An 18707-nucleotide genomic window follows, 5' to 3' on the forward strand; every position below is an offset into this window, starting at 1 on the left:
GGTGTCCCCTAGTCCAAATAAGTCGGTGGGATAGGCCTTTAGCTCTTTTTCTTCAAGTCCGAGTTTGTCGAAGGCTGTTTTGAACAGGATATCTGCTGAGCTTCCCTGGTCAACCAGGGTTCGATGTAGGTTGGCGTTTGCTAGGATGATGGTGATTACCATTGGATCGTCGTGCCCGGGTATTATCCCTTGAGCATCTTCTCGGGTAAACGAGATAGTAGGTAGTTTGGGTAGGGGACTGTCTTCTCGGACGTGGTAGACTTCTTTGAGGTGTCTTTTTCGCGAGGATCTGGATGTTCCTCCGCCTGCAAAGCCTCCATTTATCATGTGAACGTGCCTTTGCGGGGTTTGCTCAGCCCGATCTTCGTTATCTCCCCTCCTTCTCTTTTTGGTCTCTTCTCCCTTCTCTGCTATGTATCTGTCGAGTTTTCCTTCTCTGGCTAGCTTTTCTATAACATTTTTTAGGTCGTGGCAGTCGTTGGTAGAATGACCGTAGAGCTTGTGGTATTCACAGTATTCGGACTGATCTCTCCCTGCTCTCTTGTGTTTTAGAGGTCGGGGCGGTGGGATTTTTTCGGTGTGGCATACTTCTCTGTAGACGTCTACCAGGGAAACTCGGAGGGGAGTGTAGCTATGATACTTCCGTGGCTTGTCCGAGTTGGATTCTTCTTTCTTCTTCTGTTCCCGATCTCGATCTCGGAACGGGTAGGTCGATTCCTTCCTAGAAGAGTCTCCATGTTGATATATTTTTCTGCCCGTGATATATTTTTCTGCCCGTTCCTGCACCTCGTATAGGGAGGTCGGGTATCGTTTGGATAGGGATTGGCTAAACGGTCCCTCTTTTAGGCCGTTTGCTAGTCCCATGATGGCTGCTTCAGTGGGCAAGTATTGTATGTCCAGGCAGGCTTTGTTGAATCGCTCCATGTACTCTCGGAGAGTTTCTTGGTTACCTTGTTTGATCCCGAGTAGACTGGGGGCATGTTTTTAGTCGGTTTTGTTGTGCCCGGACTGCTTCTAGAATTTCCGAGCTCTTTTCTTTTTCGGGATTTTGCGGATCTTTGTTTGGGAGTGATGTCTTTGGGCGATTCTGTTTGTTTCCCCCTGGAGTGCGTGGGGACAGAGGGCTGTCCGGTCGTTCTCCGGTGTCAACTTCCTCCTCTTGTTCTGATGCCGCGCGGTTATTGTTGGAGGGGTCGTCCGCCATGGTAGAGGGATGACTTCCAGGTCCCCGGCAACGGCGCCAATGTTCCGGGGGTTACCTGAAACGTGTAGCTCGGTCGTCTTCGGAGAGGCCCGAGGTGGGGGTCAGGGACCCGAGCTTGATATGTGGAGTGGTTGGTGGTTGTACCTGCAATGGCACTCCGATGCTTAAGTTAGCATGGGTTCAAGCAGATATTGAGTAGAATTAGAGTGTGTGTTATACCTGGGTGCTCCAGTGTATTTATAGTAGTTGGTCGTGATCTTCCCTGGATAAGATATTCTTATCTTATCTTATCTTTTGGGAGTTTTATCCCTATCTTTGTGGAACCGCCTTTCTTTAGGCCTTTTCGGCCTTTAGGTTCTGGGCTTCGTTCCTTCTGATGGGCCTTCTTAGCTTATTTGTCCGAGGTCCGACCTCAGGCGTGGGCCTTGGGATGAGGTCGGACTTTCTATGAACTTTCCGAGTTTGGGGAACTCGGTCAGGGTATGAACAGTACTATATAACAAACTTTATCATAAGAAAATTAAGTCCACTAAAAAACCACTCTAATTATAAGACAAATTCATCCTTTTTTTTCTTTTATGGAGGATCAATTCATCTTAAAAACTTTAGAATAATAAAAATTTGTTAGAGATCAAAGTGTCTGATATAACATTTTTTAGAAATAAAATAACTTGGCTGTTTTCTTCTTAAAACAAATATGGAAGAAACAGAGAAGATATGAAAAAAGAAAAAATGAACATAATAGTGTATACAAAGAGTTATAACTAACAATTCCATATAATATAACTTATGCAACAATAATTAACAAATAGGTAAGCATGCAAATCGTTTATGAGGATGCTCTCCTTTTCTCAATTCGCTTTTCCATAACTGCTCTCTTTTCCTTATTGTAGTGTCCAAGATATATTAAAAGAACACGAAGTGCATTCCTATCCAAACTTGGGCAATTCTCAAATGAAAAATATGTGTTAAAATAATCCGGCCCACTTTCATACCTCCTGAAGTCATCTTCACTTATTTGTTTCTTGAACAGTTTGACGTGTTGTTTGAGCATTTTAGGTGTTGGAGTGAACACTGTTTTCAAGGATGTGCAATCACTGACTTCCAAGTATTGTATAGAAGGTGGAAGCTCAGGCAATGATTGAAGCCTCCTACAACTCCCCAAGTAGAGATATCTCAACTTTCGAAGATGTTTGATGCTCTCTGGCAAGCTCTTCACATTAGTTCCCTTTACTGATAACCAACATAACAATGATAAGTTGTTGACATTGTCTGGTAGTTTATCCAAGTTATGGCACCCACCCAAATTGAGCCTTTCTAATGATGATAACCCACTAAATAAAATGTGTAGGTTTGATGTGTCAAGTTGCTGGCATCCTTCAAGGTAAAGCTCTTTAAGAAATTTTAATTTGGATGTGCTATCTGGCAGATGCTTTAGCCTCTTGCATCCTGACAGGTTCAAGTGTTCAACCTTACTGCTGCTGCTACACTTACCTAAATACATCATCATATTTATCATCTATTTCATTTCAATTTGATCTTTTTTATGCATTTTTAGTATGTAAAGTTGCATTATATTTTCTTGCAATTGTTAGCCAACTATTATTACTATTTTACTAATATATTAAAGGGTTATGTTAGGTAACCAATGATTTTCTTGAACAATATGAACAATAGGTTCTAAAATTGACCCAATTCAAGTAAAACACACTACCCTCTAAATTATTCACCTAAATCTTAATATTAGAATAACCGTCCGCACACCTAGTGAATTAAACATCTGATATATTAATTATTCACGTTTTTTAATATTTTCATTATCTACCTCTACTTTTCCTATATTAAATGATATGTCTGTATACTATATAGCATTGGTTAATGATGTGACATATCACGATTAAATCTCCATTTGGTCCCTGAGATTCACGCGATTACTCATTTTGGTTCTTGAAGTTTAAAATTATCTATGTTGGTTCTCCAGATTTAAGTCCGGGCACCAATATGGTCCCTCAATTCTTTCCGACGATGACTAGACAAACGAAGTGCTGAGATTGCACCCTCCCTACCACGCTAGATGATGGTAAACGATATCGTTTACCTTTGGCATCCAAACAAGTTAGAAACGAAGAATAATAGAGGAAGAGAAGAAGACGAATACTTTATTTTGGATCTCCATCGTTTCTTCTCCCTTTATATACAAAACAACGATATTTCTGACTTGTTTGAATGCCAAGGATAAACGACATCGTTTACCCATCATCCAATATGGCAGGAAGGGTGTCATATGAGCACTTCGTTTGCCTAGTCATCACTGGAAAGAGTCGAGGGACCACATTGGTGCCTAAACTTGAATCTAAAGGACCAGTATAGATAATTTTAAATTTTATGGACCAAATTGAGTAATCGCATGAATCTCAAAGATCAAAATGGGTATTTAATCAACATATCACAGAGGGAAGTGTGATTAGAATTTAGAAGAATGTTTTTATATGTTTATAAATTTTAACTAAAAACATTATATTGGAATGCTTTTTCAATGCATGTTTCTACTATATCTTCTATTATTTTAATATCTATTTTTTGGAATGTCTCGTTGGATCTTCATGTTAGAGCTTTTTGGGAATTTGAATTGTGGAAATTCGTAAATTATCATGTTTAATAACTGCCTCATTTTTTGTTTAGCTCTAAAATTATAATTTAGTTTTGTAATCTTTTAATATATTTTATAACTTACATCTAAAGCATCGTACTTTTTCTCAATAATATCTTTTCGATTCTAATATATAATTTTAAAACTTTCGTAGTATATCCATTTTAATTTTTAAGCTCAGCAAAATTTAGATAATAATTAAAAAAATATTGGAACGTCATGCAATTACTTTTTAACATAGTGATTAAAGAATCTTTAAACTTCTTAATTTAAGACTATTAGTATGCTCACATTTATCAATAATTCTATACAGCTATGTTTTTTACGAAATCAAATCCAACTAACTCATGATATATTTTTTATTATTATTTTATTATATTTATTACTTCATAGTTTGGACTTTATTATACATATGTTATTCTATAAAATTTAAGATTAATAAAAAAACTTTAGAAGGTAATTTAACGTTATGAAAATATTTTAAGAATGAATTAATCTCAACATTTGCTTGAATATTACCGTAACTCACCTGCAAGTTTCTTCAACCTTATACAACGCTCTAGGTCTACATGAATTAGTTTTTGGAGGAAGAAAATAGATGGATGAACAGAGCGCAAATTTTCACAGTCACAGAGTGATAATGTTTCAAGATTTGAGGCTTTGGAGAGGTCTGGAAGCTCTATCAATTGCTTGGATCCATCAAGATCAATGCGTCTTAGATTAGCCAAATTCTGTTTCAAATTATCAAATAAAATAGGTAAATCTTAGAGGGCAAAAGTAGTAATGTAAAATTATTTTAAACATGTATTCAACCACGTAATAACGCATTAACAAAAGTAATATATTAATCGCATGAAAGATGAATATAATTAAATGTCTATGTTAAATATTATATATATATATATTAAAATTAAACTCATATCTTATTATATTCACCATGCAATAAACATATTTTATAAGTGTTTAATTATAAGTAGTAAACAAATATTATTTCCACGCACCTGTATGTCATTCCAAAGTTTTTTGACGTAACTTCCTTGCATATCAAGTTCAACAAGATTCTCTGCATTAAATTTGGTGGGCAAGGATTCCAAAGGGTAATCATCCCAGTGGAAAAGTTTTAGTTTGTCTGGCAATTTTTCAAGGCCTTCTGGAAGGTGCACCCCATATGTATCATATGAATAGAATCTCAGAAAGTTAAGATTTTTCATTTTAGCAAGGGAATGACGATTTAACCTCAGATCAGGAGCACTTGACATGTTGAAGGTTATGCTTTCAATACGATCAGTCCCCTATCCAACAAAAATTAATACAAAATACATAATTCCAAAAGAAAAATGATATATTCTTGAAATTTAATTTTGATTCGTGTTTACACGTGCACTAATGACATAACAGCACATCAGCAAAAAAATTGACCGCGTGAATGGTTATTCATAAAAATATATATGATTATACAACTGTGTAAATTATTTTATATTGTCAATGCATTAAAATTAAACTCGTTATTCTTGACCAACATATCAATTAAAAAGTTTAAGTAAAGATATAACAAACTATTGTTCAAAAGATACTGATTAAGAGAGTAATAAGTTATCTAGTTTCATACCTGGTCCTGCTTTAGTACTTGAGTTATGTCTATAGGATCCCATAAATGACTTCGTTCCCCAAACTTTTCAATGTTTTGCCGACGAACAATTTCTCGACCCATTTCTCGAATCAAATCGTGCATGGTTACGTGCTTTCCATCTTTTGAAACAATTATAAGAGCTCTGTCATGAAGAGTTTTCAAAGCAATAGCTGTGGAGTAACCACATGCATCCAGTAAAATTTTAATGTTATCATCTCCTTTGAAAAAACAAGCAATATATAAAAATATGTTGCTTTCTTCTCGATCTAGTCCTTCGTAACTTAATCTCAAAACATTTTGGATTTCGTTGAATGACATTTTCTCAAGTTTTTGTAATTGACTTTCCCATTCTTCAGCACTTTTTCCAAAAAGAAAAGTCCCTAACACCTTTAAGGCTAAGGGGATTCCTTGGGCATAATCAACTACTTTTGTCATAAGATTATGCTGACTCATTTGTAGGCTCCTTCCATTGAAGGCATGCAAATTTAAAAGTTGCAAAGCTTCATGGTGTTCCAATGCCCCAACTTCATAAATATCATCGGCTTCTTTACAAATCACATGCTTATCTCTAGTTGTGATGAAGATTCTGCTACCTTGACCCAACCATTCATGTCCTCCAACTAAGCTTTGAACGTGATCTGGATTATTAACATCGTCAAGAACAACAAGAATCTTCTTGCGACCAAGTCTCCTCAAAACATGACTTGGTACTCCGTTAGCACCAATGTTTAGATCTTTTTCCTCTAACAATATGGAAAGAAGTTTATCTCTTAGTTGGATTATCCCATTCTTCTCTGATTGTTCTCTGACATTTGGAACAAAACAGCAACCTTCAAATTCAGAGCATAATATATTAAATAACGCACTGGCTATAGTGGTTTTACCAATACCACCCATACCCCAAATTCCTATAATATGAACATCTTTTGACGCAGTGCATGACATCATTGATTGAAGCTCTTCAATTGGTTTATCGATTCCAATAAGACCTTTGAACTCAATTTGGGGCATGTAATTCAACCTTGCTAACACACGTTGTACAACTTTCTCAATAAGTTCAGCTTCAGTCCTATAACAAAAAGAAAACAAAATTTATTGTTATCAATCATCCAAAGAATATGAAACAACTCATAAAAATATATTTTTCTTTTCTATAACATTTCATTTATGATTGACTATTACTAAACGAGAGAGTATATGAACCAACTTTTATTTAATCAATACTATTTAGGGTTTATAATTTAATGCAGGGTTAAGGATTTATGATTTAGGATCTAGAATTTCAAATAAACAAAATAATTTTTAAAAAAGTTAATTAATGTTGGCTGAAAAAAAAAATAGCTACGACCTAACATTACTGTTCAACATGCAATTCATGGTATACAAGAAGTTGTTTCATCATATTCTTTATTTGCTAACCAATAATAATAACAATAATAAGTACTATGACGACTTGTATAAATTCTCAAGTCTCATCATTCATTATTCATGAACTTGTATAAGAAACCATGTGATTTTTCCATTTATAAAGAAAAACAAAAACGAAACAAAAGAATCCAGAAAATAGGCTAATTTGTTACGATTTGGCCTGAACCTGCTTAAGTTATGAGTTATTTTAGCCAAGTCAAAATAACTCGCTTCTAAAAGAGCCATATTTTTGCTAGCTTAAATTGTCAGTTCTTTGCAATTCAACCAAGTCAATTATGGATTTCAATTTGTTTTTAAGGCTCTATGACCGCATAATGCTCTAGAAAATTGTTCATACCTTGACCCAAAAATATAATCAAGTCTAAAATGAATAAAAGTCCACTCAAGAGATTTAACTACTATAGCTACCCGACCTCATAGAGGTCGGGTGCAACGATAAATACACTGACACTCTCAGGTATATTTAAGATTAAATCTACTAAAAAGCTACTTTAGTCTTTGCTAACTTAAATATCGGAGTTCCTTGTAGGTATCACCTTCTACCTCCTCACGAAGAATTCAGACGGCGACACTTCGACACCAATAAAGTTGGACGCTGTACAAAGGGAGTCTAGACTTCACATTCAAGCCTAAAAGCAACTCAGTTTTAAGTAACTAACAGGAGTCATGTCTAAATTGTGAAGTAACGTTTACACATACAATTTGCCATGCATCATAAGCTTGAAATAGTGAGTAGTGTATTTGTTTGACAAAATAGAAAACTCAATGTTGTGCTAAAGTTTAAAAGAAAAAGCCAAATACTGATGTCATAATATATATTAAAGTGAATATATATACACTTACCCGAAATTTATGGAATGAAATCCTGATAAATTGGCAACTCTTTTCAAGGAAAGTTTCCATTTTTCTACAGTCATGATGTTGTCTTTGAAACATTTTTCATGATGAACAAATGCATTTTGGTAGCACCCCTTTTGACGTCGTACATCTGATGGATCTATATTGTAGAAGATAGGTATTACAATTTGCCAATTTTCTGTCATGCATTCTGTTATTTTGACAAGCTCTTCCAAACACCATTTTGAAGAAGCATAATCGCTGGAAAATATAACCAATGCAATTTGTGATTTCTCAATTGCTGTAAAAAGGGTAGGCAATAAATCATCTCCTTCTTTGAGCCTGTCATCCACATATGCATCAATTTGTTTCTCCCTTAATGCCTTAAGCAAATGGCTTAGAAAACCGCCACGGGTGTTTAAACCTCTAAAACTGATGAAGACATCATATTTTATCTGAGATGAAGACGAAGCCATGATATGAAGGGCACTCATTGTATGAATCTAGATCATCCACATAGAAGTGTATCTGAAAGGAACAATTTATATAAGAACAAAATAACACATTATCATTGCCGAAAAGAGAAACAAACTCATTTGACATTTTTCATAAGCTATTCAATAAAATATGGGAGAAAAAGAGAGAGAATTAAAACTAGGTCATGACAACTTATCAACAAACTATATCAAATATTGTGATCTTATATGTAACGGTAACTCAAATGTCATCAATTCAATTCTGGTAATAGTAGGCATTTTTGTTTTATGAAAAAAATGTTAATGCTTTGATACTGAGGGCTGCTAGATTTCTAAAGAAATATGTTTACCTATAAAGATACATTTTTCTTAATGATTTTTGCTTTAGAATTTTCTAATCATTTGGTTGTTTTTTTTTAAATAAGGGAAAAAGATAGATAGGTCCCTGACTTTTCAAACTTTTGACAAATACATCCCTGACAAAATTTAAATACAAAAAGTCCCTGACTTTAACAAACGGAGGACAATTTTGTCCTTCCGTCTATTTGCCTCTCATACACCTAACGGAACTGGCTGACATGGCTGAAACGGTGTACATGTGTCCGTTACGGTGCCACGATGGAAGGGGAAAAAAGTTCGAAGGACAAATAAGTCCTTGACGTCATTTTACAAATAAAGTTCGAAGGACAAATAGGTTCTTGTGAATTTTTTTTTATTATACTTCTATTATACTTCTATTATGAGAATTTAGTTTATAAAATTAGGCTAATTTTTTTTTGTATGAAAAAAATATTGGTGTTTTTATTGAAAATGAGAGAATGTAGTGTAATTATAGATGAGTGGATTTTTTTTGTAGGAAGTTAACACGTGGGGGGCGTCGTGCACACGTGGTATCATTCTGGCCAACACGTGGGGGGCGTGTTGAACACGTGGCAGCATCTTAGCCAACACGTGGAGGCGTGTTGAATAATTTCCACAATACTGTAATACACTTCAAATGTCAATATTCAACCAAAACACCAATTTTTTTCTATATTAAAAATAATTTCTGATAAAATTATGCTTGTATTTTGAAATCTAGTTAACTTGTTTTATTCTACAATTTAAATTATTTGTATTAAAATTGTAGAAATTGGGCTTGTTATGTTTCTATTCTTTTTCTTAAATTGCATTAGTTTAGTTTTAGTGCATTTGTGTATTATATTAGAATTTGTTAAATTGCATTAGTTCAGTTTTCATCATACCAGTGGCATTAGTTAGCATCAGTTCATTTATGCATCAAGTTAGCATTAGTTTATTTGTGCATCATTCATGTATTAAGTTAGCATTAGTGCATTTGTGTATTATATTAGAACTAGTATTTTTATGCATAATAACATTACGACAATATTTTTTTTAAATTATAATTCACTTTGTTCTAACAATATAAATTATGCATGACACAAAAGATTTATAAAATCAAACTACTTTTACAAAAAAGTCGTAAGTTGACAAAAGTTTCTGACTAAACTACTTTTACAAAAAAGTCGTAAGTTGACAAAAGTTTTTGACTAAGAAGACCAAGATATCTGCAGATAAAAAATTAAATAATAAGATTTTTAGTTATTATTTTTATATGAAAAAGTCTAATTTTTTATTAGTAATTAATTTTAACATTCGTTATCTAAAATTTAAAATAATTTAATGTGTATAATTTTACATTTAAAATATTTTAATTGTAAAAAAATATCGAATGACATATTTTGATTTGTCAAATTACTAATATAAAATATAATTATATATGGAGTAAAAATAGTAGAGAGAAATATAAAAATGGAAAGAGGTAGATGAGAGAATTTAAGAAATGAGTTTTGTTCCTACCCTGACCCAACGGTATGGCCCAGGTCCAAATACACCAAAAGGACACCCAACGGTATGGCCCAGGTCCAAATACGCCAAAAGGCCCAATCCAAAGATTGGCCTCCCCGCGTACTCGATCTCTTCTCAAGAGGTCGGATTCAACACAGACTTCACTCCAATGAAGTCGGGATCAAATGATAGCTGGCAGATAACACTTATTCAAATAAGTAACTGCCCCTAAAATCTCTCTAACCACTTCTAGAAGCCATATCCCAACAATCCCTAGATAAAAGGGACGGTTATCCACCTAAAAAGGTGGCACTACTCCAACGGTGGTTATTGGATCACCACTATAAATACCCTGACACTCCTCAGGTATCTCTAAGTTCCAATACATTCTAAACCTGCTTAACCCCATGCTGACTTAGGCATCGGAGTGTCTTTGCAGGTACCACCCCCCATATCTTGGAACACACAACTCGGAGGCGGCTCCCAGACGTAAACCAAGTCGGAGACCACACTCCTCCAGCGCTTGGGCCTCAAACAAGTCCAACCACCGTCCGGTTCTAGGTAAGCCCCGGAACATTGGCGCCGTTGCCGGGGACCCGGAGCTCAATCCTTGATAATGGCGGATGATCAACAAGATGGTCAGACAACCTCTCGACATGAATAAGATGAAAGCATGTTAAAAAGAAGCTGGAATACAGTTTCTATGGATGCCAAAAATCCTGTAAAAACTTCTCCAAATGGACAGAGGATATCAAATAGGGATGATGATTCTACTTCTACAGTTAAATTGGATTAAACAAAAGAGAAGAAAGCACCGTCCCAAGGCCATTGCAGAAAGCAAACCAAGACGAACTCGAAAGCCAATTGAATAAAAGAATTTTCAATTCAAAAAATTCAATTGGCAAAAGAAGTTACGTGAAAAAAAAAAGACAAACTCAAAAGCCAATTGAATAAAAGAATTTTCAATTCAGAAAATTTAATTGGCAAAAGAAGTTACGTATAAAAAAAGAGGGGGAGAAAAGGGAACGTGACTAATCCCAACCTCTTCGTGAAATAGGATGGACAATGACATTTGTGCCGACTTACAATCTCGGAAAAGTCCATGATACCCACTCATGGAATGGAGCAGTTGCATGTTCCAAATTCACAGGTTTTATAAATAAATAAAATATCCCATATTAGTCAGTAATTGAAGAAAGAAGGGAAAACGTTGTTGATAAAAACAATGAAACCTTTCTTTTCAACTTATGCCAAAAAGTGCAGCATCAATCCATTTGAATGCAACCCAATCCGACAATGAAGTGATGAATCCAGTTTTCTCTTCATTGGATTCACATATCAATTACAACAGAGCAGTGAATAACACGAAAAATTCACATGGTACATCTTTCGTTGGTTGCTCACAAATTACATCACTGCCAATGAATATGGAAAGAAATATTCCTGTGGTAGAATTTGATGTTGTTTGCACACCAATAAAGATGGATGTCTTCCAGGAAGAAAACTGGAATCCGATCCAAAGAAAAAAGAAAGTTGGAGTGACAAAGGCCCAGTCTTCATTGGAGGGAATGATGGTCAGACTTTTCTTCAAAGGTCAGATGAGCCGGGAGCTCACAAAGAAAATCCGACCTCTTTTAGAGAGCTCACGAATAAAAGTCCGACCTCTTTTAAAGGTCATACTTTACAATAAAGTCGGATGAGTTGGGAGCTCACCAAAGAAAATCCGACCTCTTTTAGAGAGCTCATGAAGAAAAGTCCAACCTCTTTTTAAAGGACAGACTTTACAATAAGGTCGGATGAGTTGGGAGCTCACCAAAGAAAATCCGACCTCTTTTAGAGAGCTCATGAAGAAAAGTCCGACCTCTTTTAAAGGTTAGACTTAACAACAAGGTCGGATGAGTTGGGAGCTCACCAAAGAAAATCTGACCTCTTTCAGAGAGCTCACGAATAAAAGTCCGACCTCTTTTAAAGGTCAGACTTTACAACAAGGTCGGATGAGTTGGGAGCTCACAAAGAAAATCCGACCTCTTTTAGAGAGCTCACGAATAAAAGTCCGACCTCTTTTAAAGGTTAGACTCTACAATGAGGTCTAAAACCTCATTGCTCAGAAGAATCCGACCTCTTTAGATCCGACAAGAAAAAAATCCGACCTCGTTTTAGGAGTCTGTAAAAAATCTGACCTCTTTCACGATCAACTCTACAATGAGGTCAAAAACCTCGAAGAATATCAGAAAGAGATTCCGACTTCTTTTAAAGATCAAAGTCTACAATGAGGTCGAAAACCTCCAAGCTTAGAAAGAAAGTCTGACCTCTTTCCAAGCTTAGAAAGAAAAATCCGACCTCTTCTGAAGATCTAAGCTTATGAAGATAATTTGACCTCCTCTGAGGATTCAAGTCTACAAATAAAAATCCGACTTCCTTTAAGAGCTTACAAAGAAAAGTCCGACTTCTTTCTTGAGGTACAACTTCGAGAAACCAGATCCCAAGCATAAATGGCTATGAGAAGGTCATACGAAGAAATTTCTCAACTGACAACCTCGTCTTGATCCAAAATGACATCGGACCAAAAGCGGACAAAGAAAAGCCAACACCAAAATGAAAAGATCCAACAAAGTCACTTAAGACTTGAAAAAGAACTACTACAACATACTCAACTTACTCGAAAACAATCTACCTAGATTGTGCCATGTTTACAACAAAAGGGATACTACAGCTAGAAAGCGCACCTTACTCCTTAATGCATACTTTTTCTGACTTGAAGTGATAAGATCCAAAGTAGCGTAAGAAGTTATAAATGCAAATCGTGGTCCGACCTCATTAAGCCACTTGTACTAAATCAAACTGGCAAGGGGCAAAGGCACTTGTACTAAATCAAACTGCCAAGGGGCAAAGCCTAAAATGAATTGCACAAATAACTTAAGGACAACGTGATCATAATCAAACATCAACACGAAGAGGATGTAAACCCGACGTCACAATAATTTGTTTAAAACAAATTGAGAAAGGATGGCGATTTATAAGAATGCCTCCTCAAGCCAAGAGATAAGTATCCGACCTTACTAAGTTGACACAACAAGTATAAAACAAGTTATCCGACCTCCCAAAAAGAGAATCCAAAATAACTTGTAAAAGTCACATAGCAACAAATAGTAAGATTCAAGAATGGCATGACTGAATACTCGAGTCCGGCTTTATGAAGCTCGACCTCGAGTAGGGGCACTGGCTTATCATGAAAGCTAAGTCCAAAATTATTAAAAACTAAAGACAACATTCTACAATGATGTTAGAGCACGAAAGAAGAACGTGACCCCCTTCCAGAAACCTGAGAGTAGACTCAGATAAGGAAAGAGCTCTTGAGACAAAGGATGGCTACGAGATTCGCCGCAAAAGACCTCATCTTGATAAGAAAAAATATCAGGCTACTGAGTTCGGGCGAATGAAATCCCTGATATACTCTTTTTCCAACTTCATGATTTTTTCCCAAAAATTAAAGGATTTTTTCTGAAGAAGGGTTTTTAACGAGCATCATAGTAGAGACTAAGGGATCATAGATAGTGAAAAACCCTTAGTAGCAGTAAAAGTACCTTCACAAATAAATAAAGATCTTTTATCTCTTATAAATCCCTTCTCATTTTTCTTTCTTTCTACAAAACGTGCCGACTTAAGCTCGACAAAGCGTGAAAATCCCATGAACCGACCTAGATGGTCGTCAGGATAAAACGACGAGGTACAAGTCGGTGTAAAGAGGTTATAAAAGTCGATCGTAATAAACTCGGAAATTATCTGACTTACAAGTCGGAAAAATCGAGAAAAAAGGAAACGCATCGCAAAAATAACCTAAATCATAAGAGCTCAATAAATCAAAAATTGAGTATAAGGAATACCAAAAAGAGATCAGGAAACCTATTGAAAGCACTAAGGCAAAAGGCTGTCCCGAGTTGCTAAGGAAAACTTAACTTAAAGAAAGGGACAGTCAGCCAAGAAAAAGGTTTTTCAAAACAAAGATCAAAAAGGTTTTTTCTAAGATTACTGAAATCTTAGAAAAGGGCTACTACAAAGTGTCTAACTTCGAGGGTGAAAAACTACTCAGGTCACAACACACCTCCAACATAAGGAGATAAAACAATTCCTTATGAAAATTGATTTTCTACAATTAACACACACCAATTGAAGCTCGATAAACCGCGAAAATCACGGGCCGATCATATAGAAATCGTCTGGATGAAGCGACGAGGAACCAATTGGTGGAAAGAAGTTACATATGCGAATTGGAAAGAAAACACCTCGAAACAGCTCGGGCCAAACGGGTTGAAAAAGTTGTGTTTAGAACAAGTCGCAAAAGTAACTTAACTAAATATGCCCTTTAAGGCATAAATACGATCTAACAACTCGATCCACACGGATAACAAATGGATCGTACAAAATCTCAAGCCCACAATCTCATCTCTACAAGTTCTAAAAATAAACGACTTAGTCGTATAAAATGGAACACTTTCACAAAAACAAGTTGTTCCAAGAAAACTCGTTCTAGCATTCACAACAACATAAGGATAACTTGGATTAAACGAGTTATGCCAGTCAACCATATTTTCAACGAAATTGTGTCAAGCACAAGTCGTGTCTATCTAAAAGCAAAGCTTTAAAAGTGATTTGTATCAAAATGAATCACTTCAACCAAACGACTCGTATAGAAACGAGTTAAAAAGGAAGGATTGTAAACGTTTTTGAACAAAATCGAAACGTAAAAACTATCCTCCAAAACAACTTGGATAAAACAAGTTGTATCATACACAAGGACGACAACCTTGTAAAAACTAGAAAGGGGAGGGAATAAGCATATAATCCCTTCACCTAAGGCGCCAATTTATGCTCGACAAAGCGCAAAAATCACGAGCTGGCCTTTTCAATGGTCGCTCGGATAAAGCGACGAGGTATAAATTGGTGTCCAATGGTTATAATACGGCTTGATGATTTAAAACAACTCAAGCCCATGAGTTGAACAAAATCGAGTAAAAAATAACCATATGATCTAAGTAATTTAAATTGCGCAAAACAACTTGATATATAACGAGTTGTGCTTCAAAAAAGTGACTTGTATAAAAAACAAGTCATCTAGAAAACTCAGAATGAATGAGTTCAACAAAAAATGCTTCATTCGAAAATCCTTTCTGCTTGATTGTTCGAGTCCGACTTCATAAAGCTCGACCTCGAGCAGGGGCATAATGGATAAAGCAACGAAGTCCGATGGTTATAAAGATGATCTGATAGTTTAAAAGGACTCAAAATAGACAATTTGTACTTGAAACAAGTTGTGAAGTCCTAAAAAACAGCTCGAATTTAAATGAGTTGTATGAAATTAGATCAAGAAATAGCCACGTTTTAATTAAACGATTTGAAATGAAGCAAATCGTAAGACCTTAAAACTACTCGCATCGAACGAGCTAGATGAGGTTATACTAAAAAAATAATTACGAGTTTTGAAATAAACGATTTGTATCAAAACAAGTCGTAAGAAATCAGAATAAGTTTCAGAAAGGTGATTTGTATTAAAACAAGTCATGCATCCTCAAAACAGCTCGAACTGAACGAGTTGTACAAAATTAGGATAAGAAATGTTTTCTGGTTAAGCACGATGTGCTAAAACCAGTCATACAAAGCCTACAAGCCTTAAATAACTTAGAAAGAACGAGTTGTACCAATCAGTCTTAGAAAAAAGACTTGGCCAAAAACAAGTCGTTTAAAGAGGGAAAAGTATTTATAGCACGCCAGGGGCATAAGGGTAAATTGACGCGATCATTAAAGAAACGCGTTGTTACCAATGTAACTGCTCCCATCAAAAGAGGTCGGACTCAACACAGACTTCTTTCCAAAGAAGTCGGGCTCAAGAAATAGCTGGCAGATAACACTTATTCAAATAAGTAACTGCCCCTAAAATCTCTCTAACCACTTCTAGAAGCCATATCCCAACAATCCCTAGATAAAAGGGACGGTTATCCACCTAAAAAGGTGGCACTACTCCAACGGTGGTTATTGGATCACCACTATAAATACCCTGACACCCCTCAGGTATCTCTAAGTTCCAATACATTCTAAACCTGCTTAACCCCATGCTGACTTAGGCATCGGAGTGTCTTTGCAGGTACCACCCCCCATCTCTTGGAACACACAACTCGGAGGCGGCTCCCAGACGTAAACCAAGTCGGAGACCACACTCCTCCAGCGCTTGGGCCTCAAACAAGTCCAACCACCGTCCGGTTCTAGGTAAGCCCCGGAACAAGTTTATTAATTTTGAAAAAAAAATCTCAAAGACCTATTTGTCCTTTGAACTTTATTTGTAAAATGACGTCAAGGACTTATTTGTCCTTCGAACTTTTTTTCCTTTCCAACGTGGCACCATAACGGACACCTGGACACCATTTCAGCCACGTCAGCCAGTTCCATTAGGTGTATGAGAGGCAAATAGACGAAAGGACTAAATTGTCCTCCGTTTGTTAAAGTCAGGGACTTTTTTGTATTTAAATTTTGTCAGGGATGTATTTGTCAAAAGTTTAAAAAGTCAGAGACGTATTTATCTTTTTCCCTTTAAATAAAGTGCCTCTTAACCGAACACAGCACATATTTTCAATATAAGCATAACTAGTATGAGTAAATGATCCTTAAAAGATCACGTGATCTCCAAATCAATTTTCAAAAAAATGTTTTTAATCAAATCCATCTTTAAAAAATTTTAAGTTAGTCGCATCACTCCTTCCGTCACTTCTCATACTAACTGTTCATACCCTGACCGAGCTCCCCCAACTCGGAAGTTCATAGAAGGTCCGACCTCGTCCCAAGGCCCACGCCTGAGGTCGGACCTCGGACAAATAAGCTAAAGAAGGCCCATCAGAAGGAACGAAGCCCAAAACCTAAAGGCCGAAAAGGCCTAAAGAAAGGCGGTTCCACAAAGATAGGGATAAAGCTCCCAAAAGATAAGATAAGATAAGAATATCTTATCCAGGGAAGATCACGACCAACTACTATAAATACACTGGAGCACCCAGGTATAACTCATACTCTAATTCTACTCAATATCTGCTTGGACCCATGCTAACTTAAGCATCGGAGTGTCATTGCAGGTACAACCACCAGCCGCTCAGCGCATCAAGCTCGGGTCACAGAACCCTCACCTCGGGTCTTGCCAGACGGCCGAGCTACACGTTTCAGGTAACCCTCGGAACAGAATTAAATGTGGGAAACCTTGTGGGAACATGAGTGATGGAAACAAAGGATTAGGAAGATTAAAAAGAAATAAAAATAAATTTGGAAAGCATGCTCATAAGAAAATCAAAGTGATTCAATTACCATGTGCATAAAAAAAAAATTTCAGCATCTGAATAAAAGGGGATACAAAAAGAAATTCCCCAATGAAAACAATGCACATGGGATAAACATAAAAAGTGAAACATGAGCATGTAATACAAAAGTGGGAAAAATTATGGGTAGCTAGGTATGATTTTAAAGTTATATAGAGTGTATGTATGCTAGGTGAGATCTTAGACTAATCAAGGATTCACTTTATAAAGCTCACTTAGCCATATATATACCCTTACCCTTACCTTAGCCCCATTACAACCTTGAAAAGACCTCATGATGTTTGCATTGATGCATTAAATATTGTTGATTGGTTAGATGAAGAACAAAGTGTTAGAAAGCATGACTAGGGAAGAGTAGAGTGATTGACCCTAGACACTTGAGAGATTAGAAGTGCATATACATTTCCTGTGAGGGTTCAATGCTTGATTCTATGTTCCGATACCCGACCTCCCTATACGAGGTGCAGGAGCGAGCAGAAAAATATATCAACATGGAGGAAACCTCCCAGTTAAGAGACTCTTCTAGGAAGGAATCAACCTACCCCCTCCGAGATCGAGATCGGGAACAAAGGAAGAAAGAAGAAACCAACTCGGACAAGCCACGGAAATACCACAGTTACACCCCCCTCCGAGTCTCCGTGGTAGACATCTACAGAGAAGTATGCCACACCGAAAAAATCCCACCGCCCCGACCTCTAAAACACAAGAGAGCAGGGAGAGATCGGTCCGAATACTGTGAATACCACAAGCTCTACGGTCATTCTACTAACGACTGCCACGACCTAAAAAATGTTATAGAAAAGCTAGCCAGAGAAGGAAAACTCGACAGATACATAGCAGAGAAGGGAGAAGAGACCAAAAAGAGAAGGAGGGGAGATAACGAAGATCGGGCTGAGCAAACCCCGCGAACCCCTGAAAGGCACGTGCACATGATAAATGGAGGTTTTGCAAGCGGAGGAACATCCAGATCCTCGCGAAAAAGACACCTCAAAGAAGTCTATCATGTCCGAGAAGACAGTCCCCTACCCGAGTTGCCTACCATCTCATTTACCCGAGAAGACGCTCAAGAGATAATACCCGGGCACGACGATCCAATGGTGGTCACCATTATCCTAGCAAACGCCAACTTACATCGAATCCTGATTGACCAGGGAAGCTCAGCAGATATCCTGTTCAAAACAGCCTTCGACAAACTCGGACTTGAAGAAAAAGAGCTAAAAGCCTATCCCACCGACTTATTTGGACTAGGGGACACCCCGATCCATCCCTTAGGATACATCTC

At 36.7% G+C, this 18707-nt stretch overlaps 1 protein-coding gene across 11 annotated transcripts in view; it reads right to left on the bottom strand.

Moving 5' to 3' along the window:
• Positions 1-1920: 1920 nt before the first annotated feature.
• LOC107474609 (disease resistance-like protein DSC1) overlaps positions 1921-18707 on the bottom strand; it is a 54785-nt gene continuing 37998 nt past the window's right edge. For all 11 annotated transcript variants that reach the window (XM_052257351.1, XM_052257352.1, XM_052257344.1 and 8 more), the window contains 5 exons: positions 7756-8277; positions 5464-6553; positions 4856-5146; positions 4384-4585; positions 1921-2698 (listed from right to left, as the gene is read on the bottom strand). In XM_052257351.1, coding sequence (XP_052113311.1) covers positions 2034-2698; positions 4384-4585; positions 4856-5146; positions 5464-6553; positions 7756-8243 — 2736 coding nt within the window. In that variant the 5' untranslated portion in view covers positions 8244-8277 and the 3' untranslated portion in view covers positions 1921-2033. The remainder of the gene's footprint in view (positions 2699-4383; positions 4586-4855; positions 5147-5463; positions 6554-7755; positions 8278-18707) is intronic.

The sequence above is a fragment of the Arachis duranensis genome, chromosome 2 (assembly GCF_000817695.3).
Source record: "Arachis duranensis cultivar V14167 chromosome 2, aradu.V14167.gnm2.J7QH, whole genome shotgun sequence".
Lineage (NCBI taxonomy): Eukaryota > Viridiplantae > Streptophyta > Magnoliopsida > Fabales > Fabaceae > Arachis > Arachis duranensis.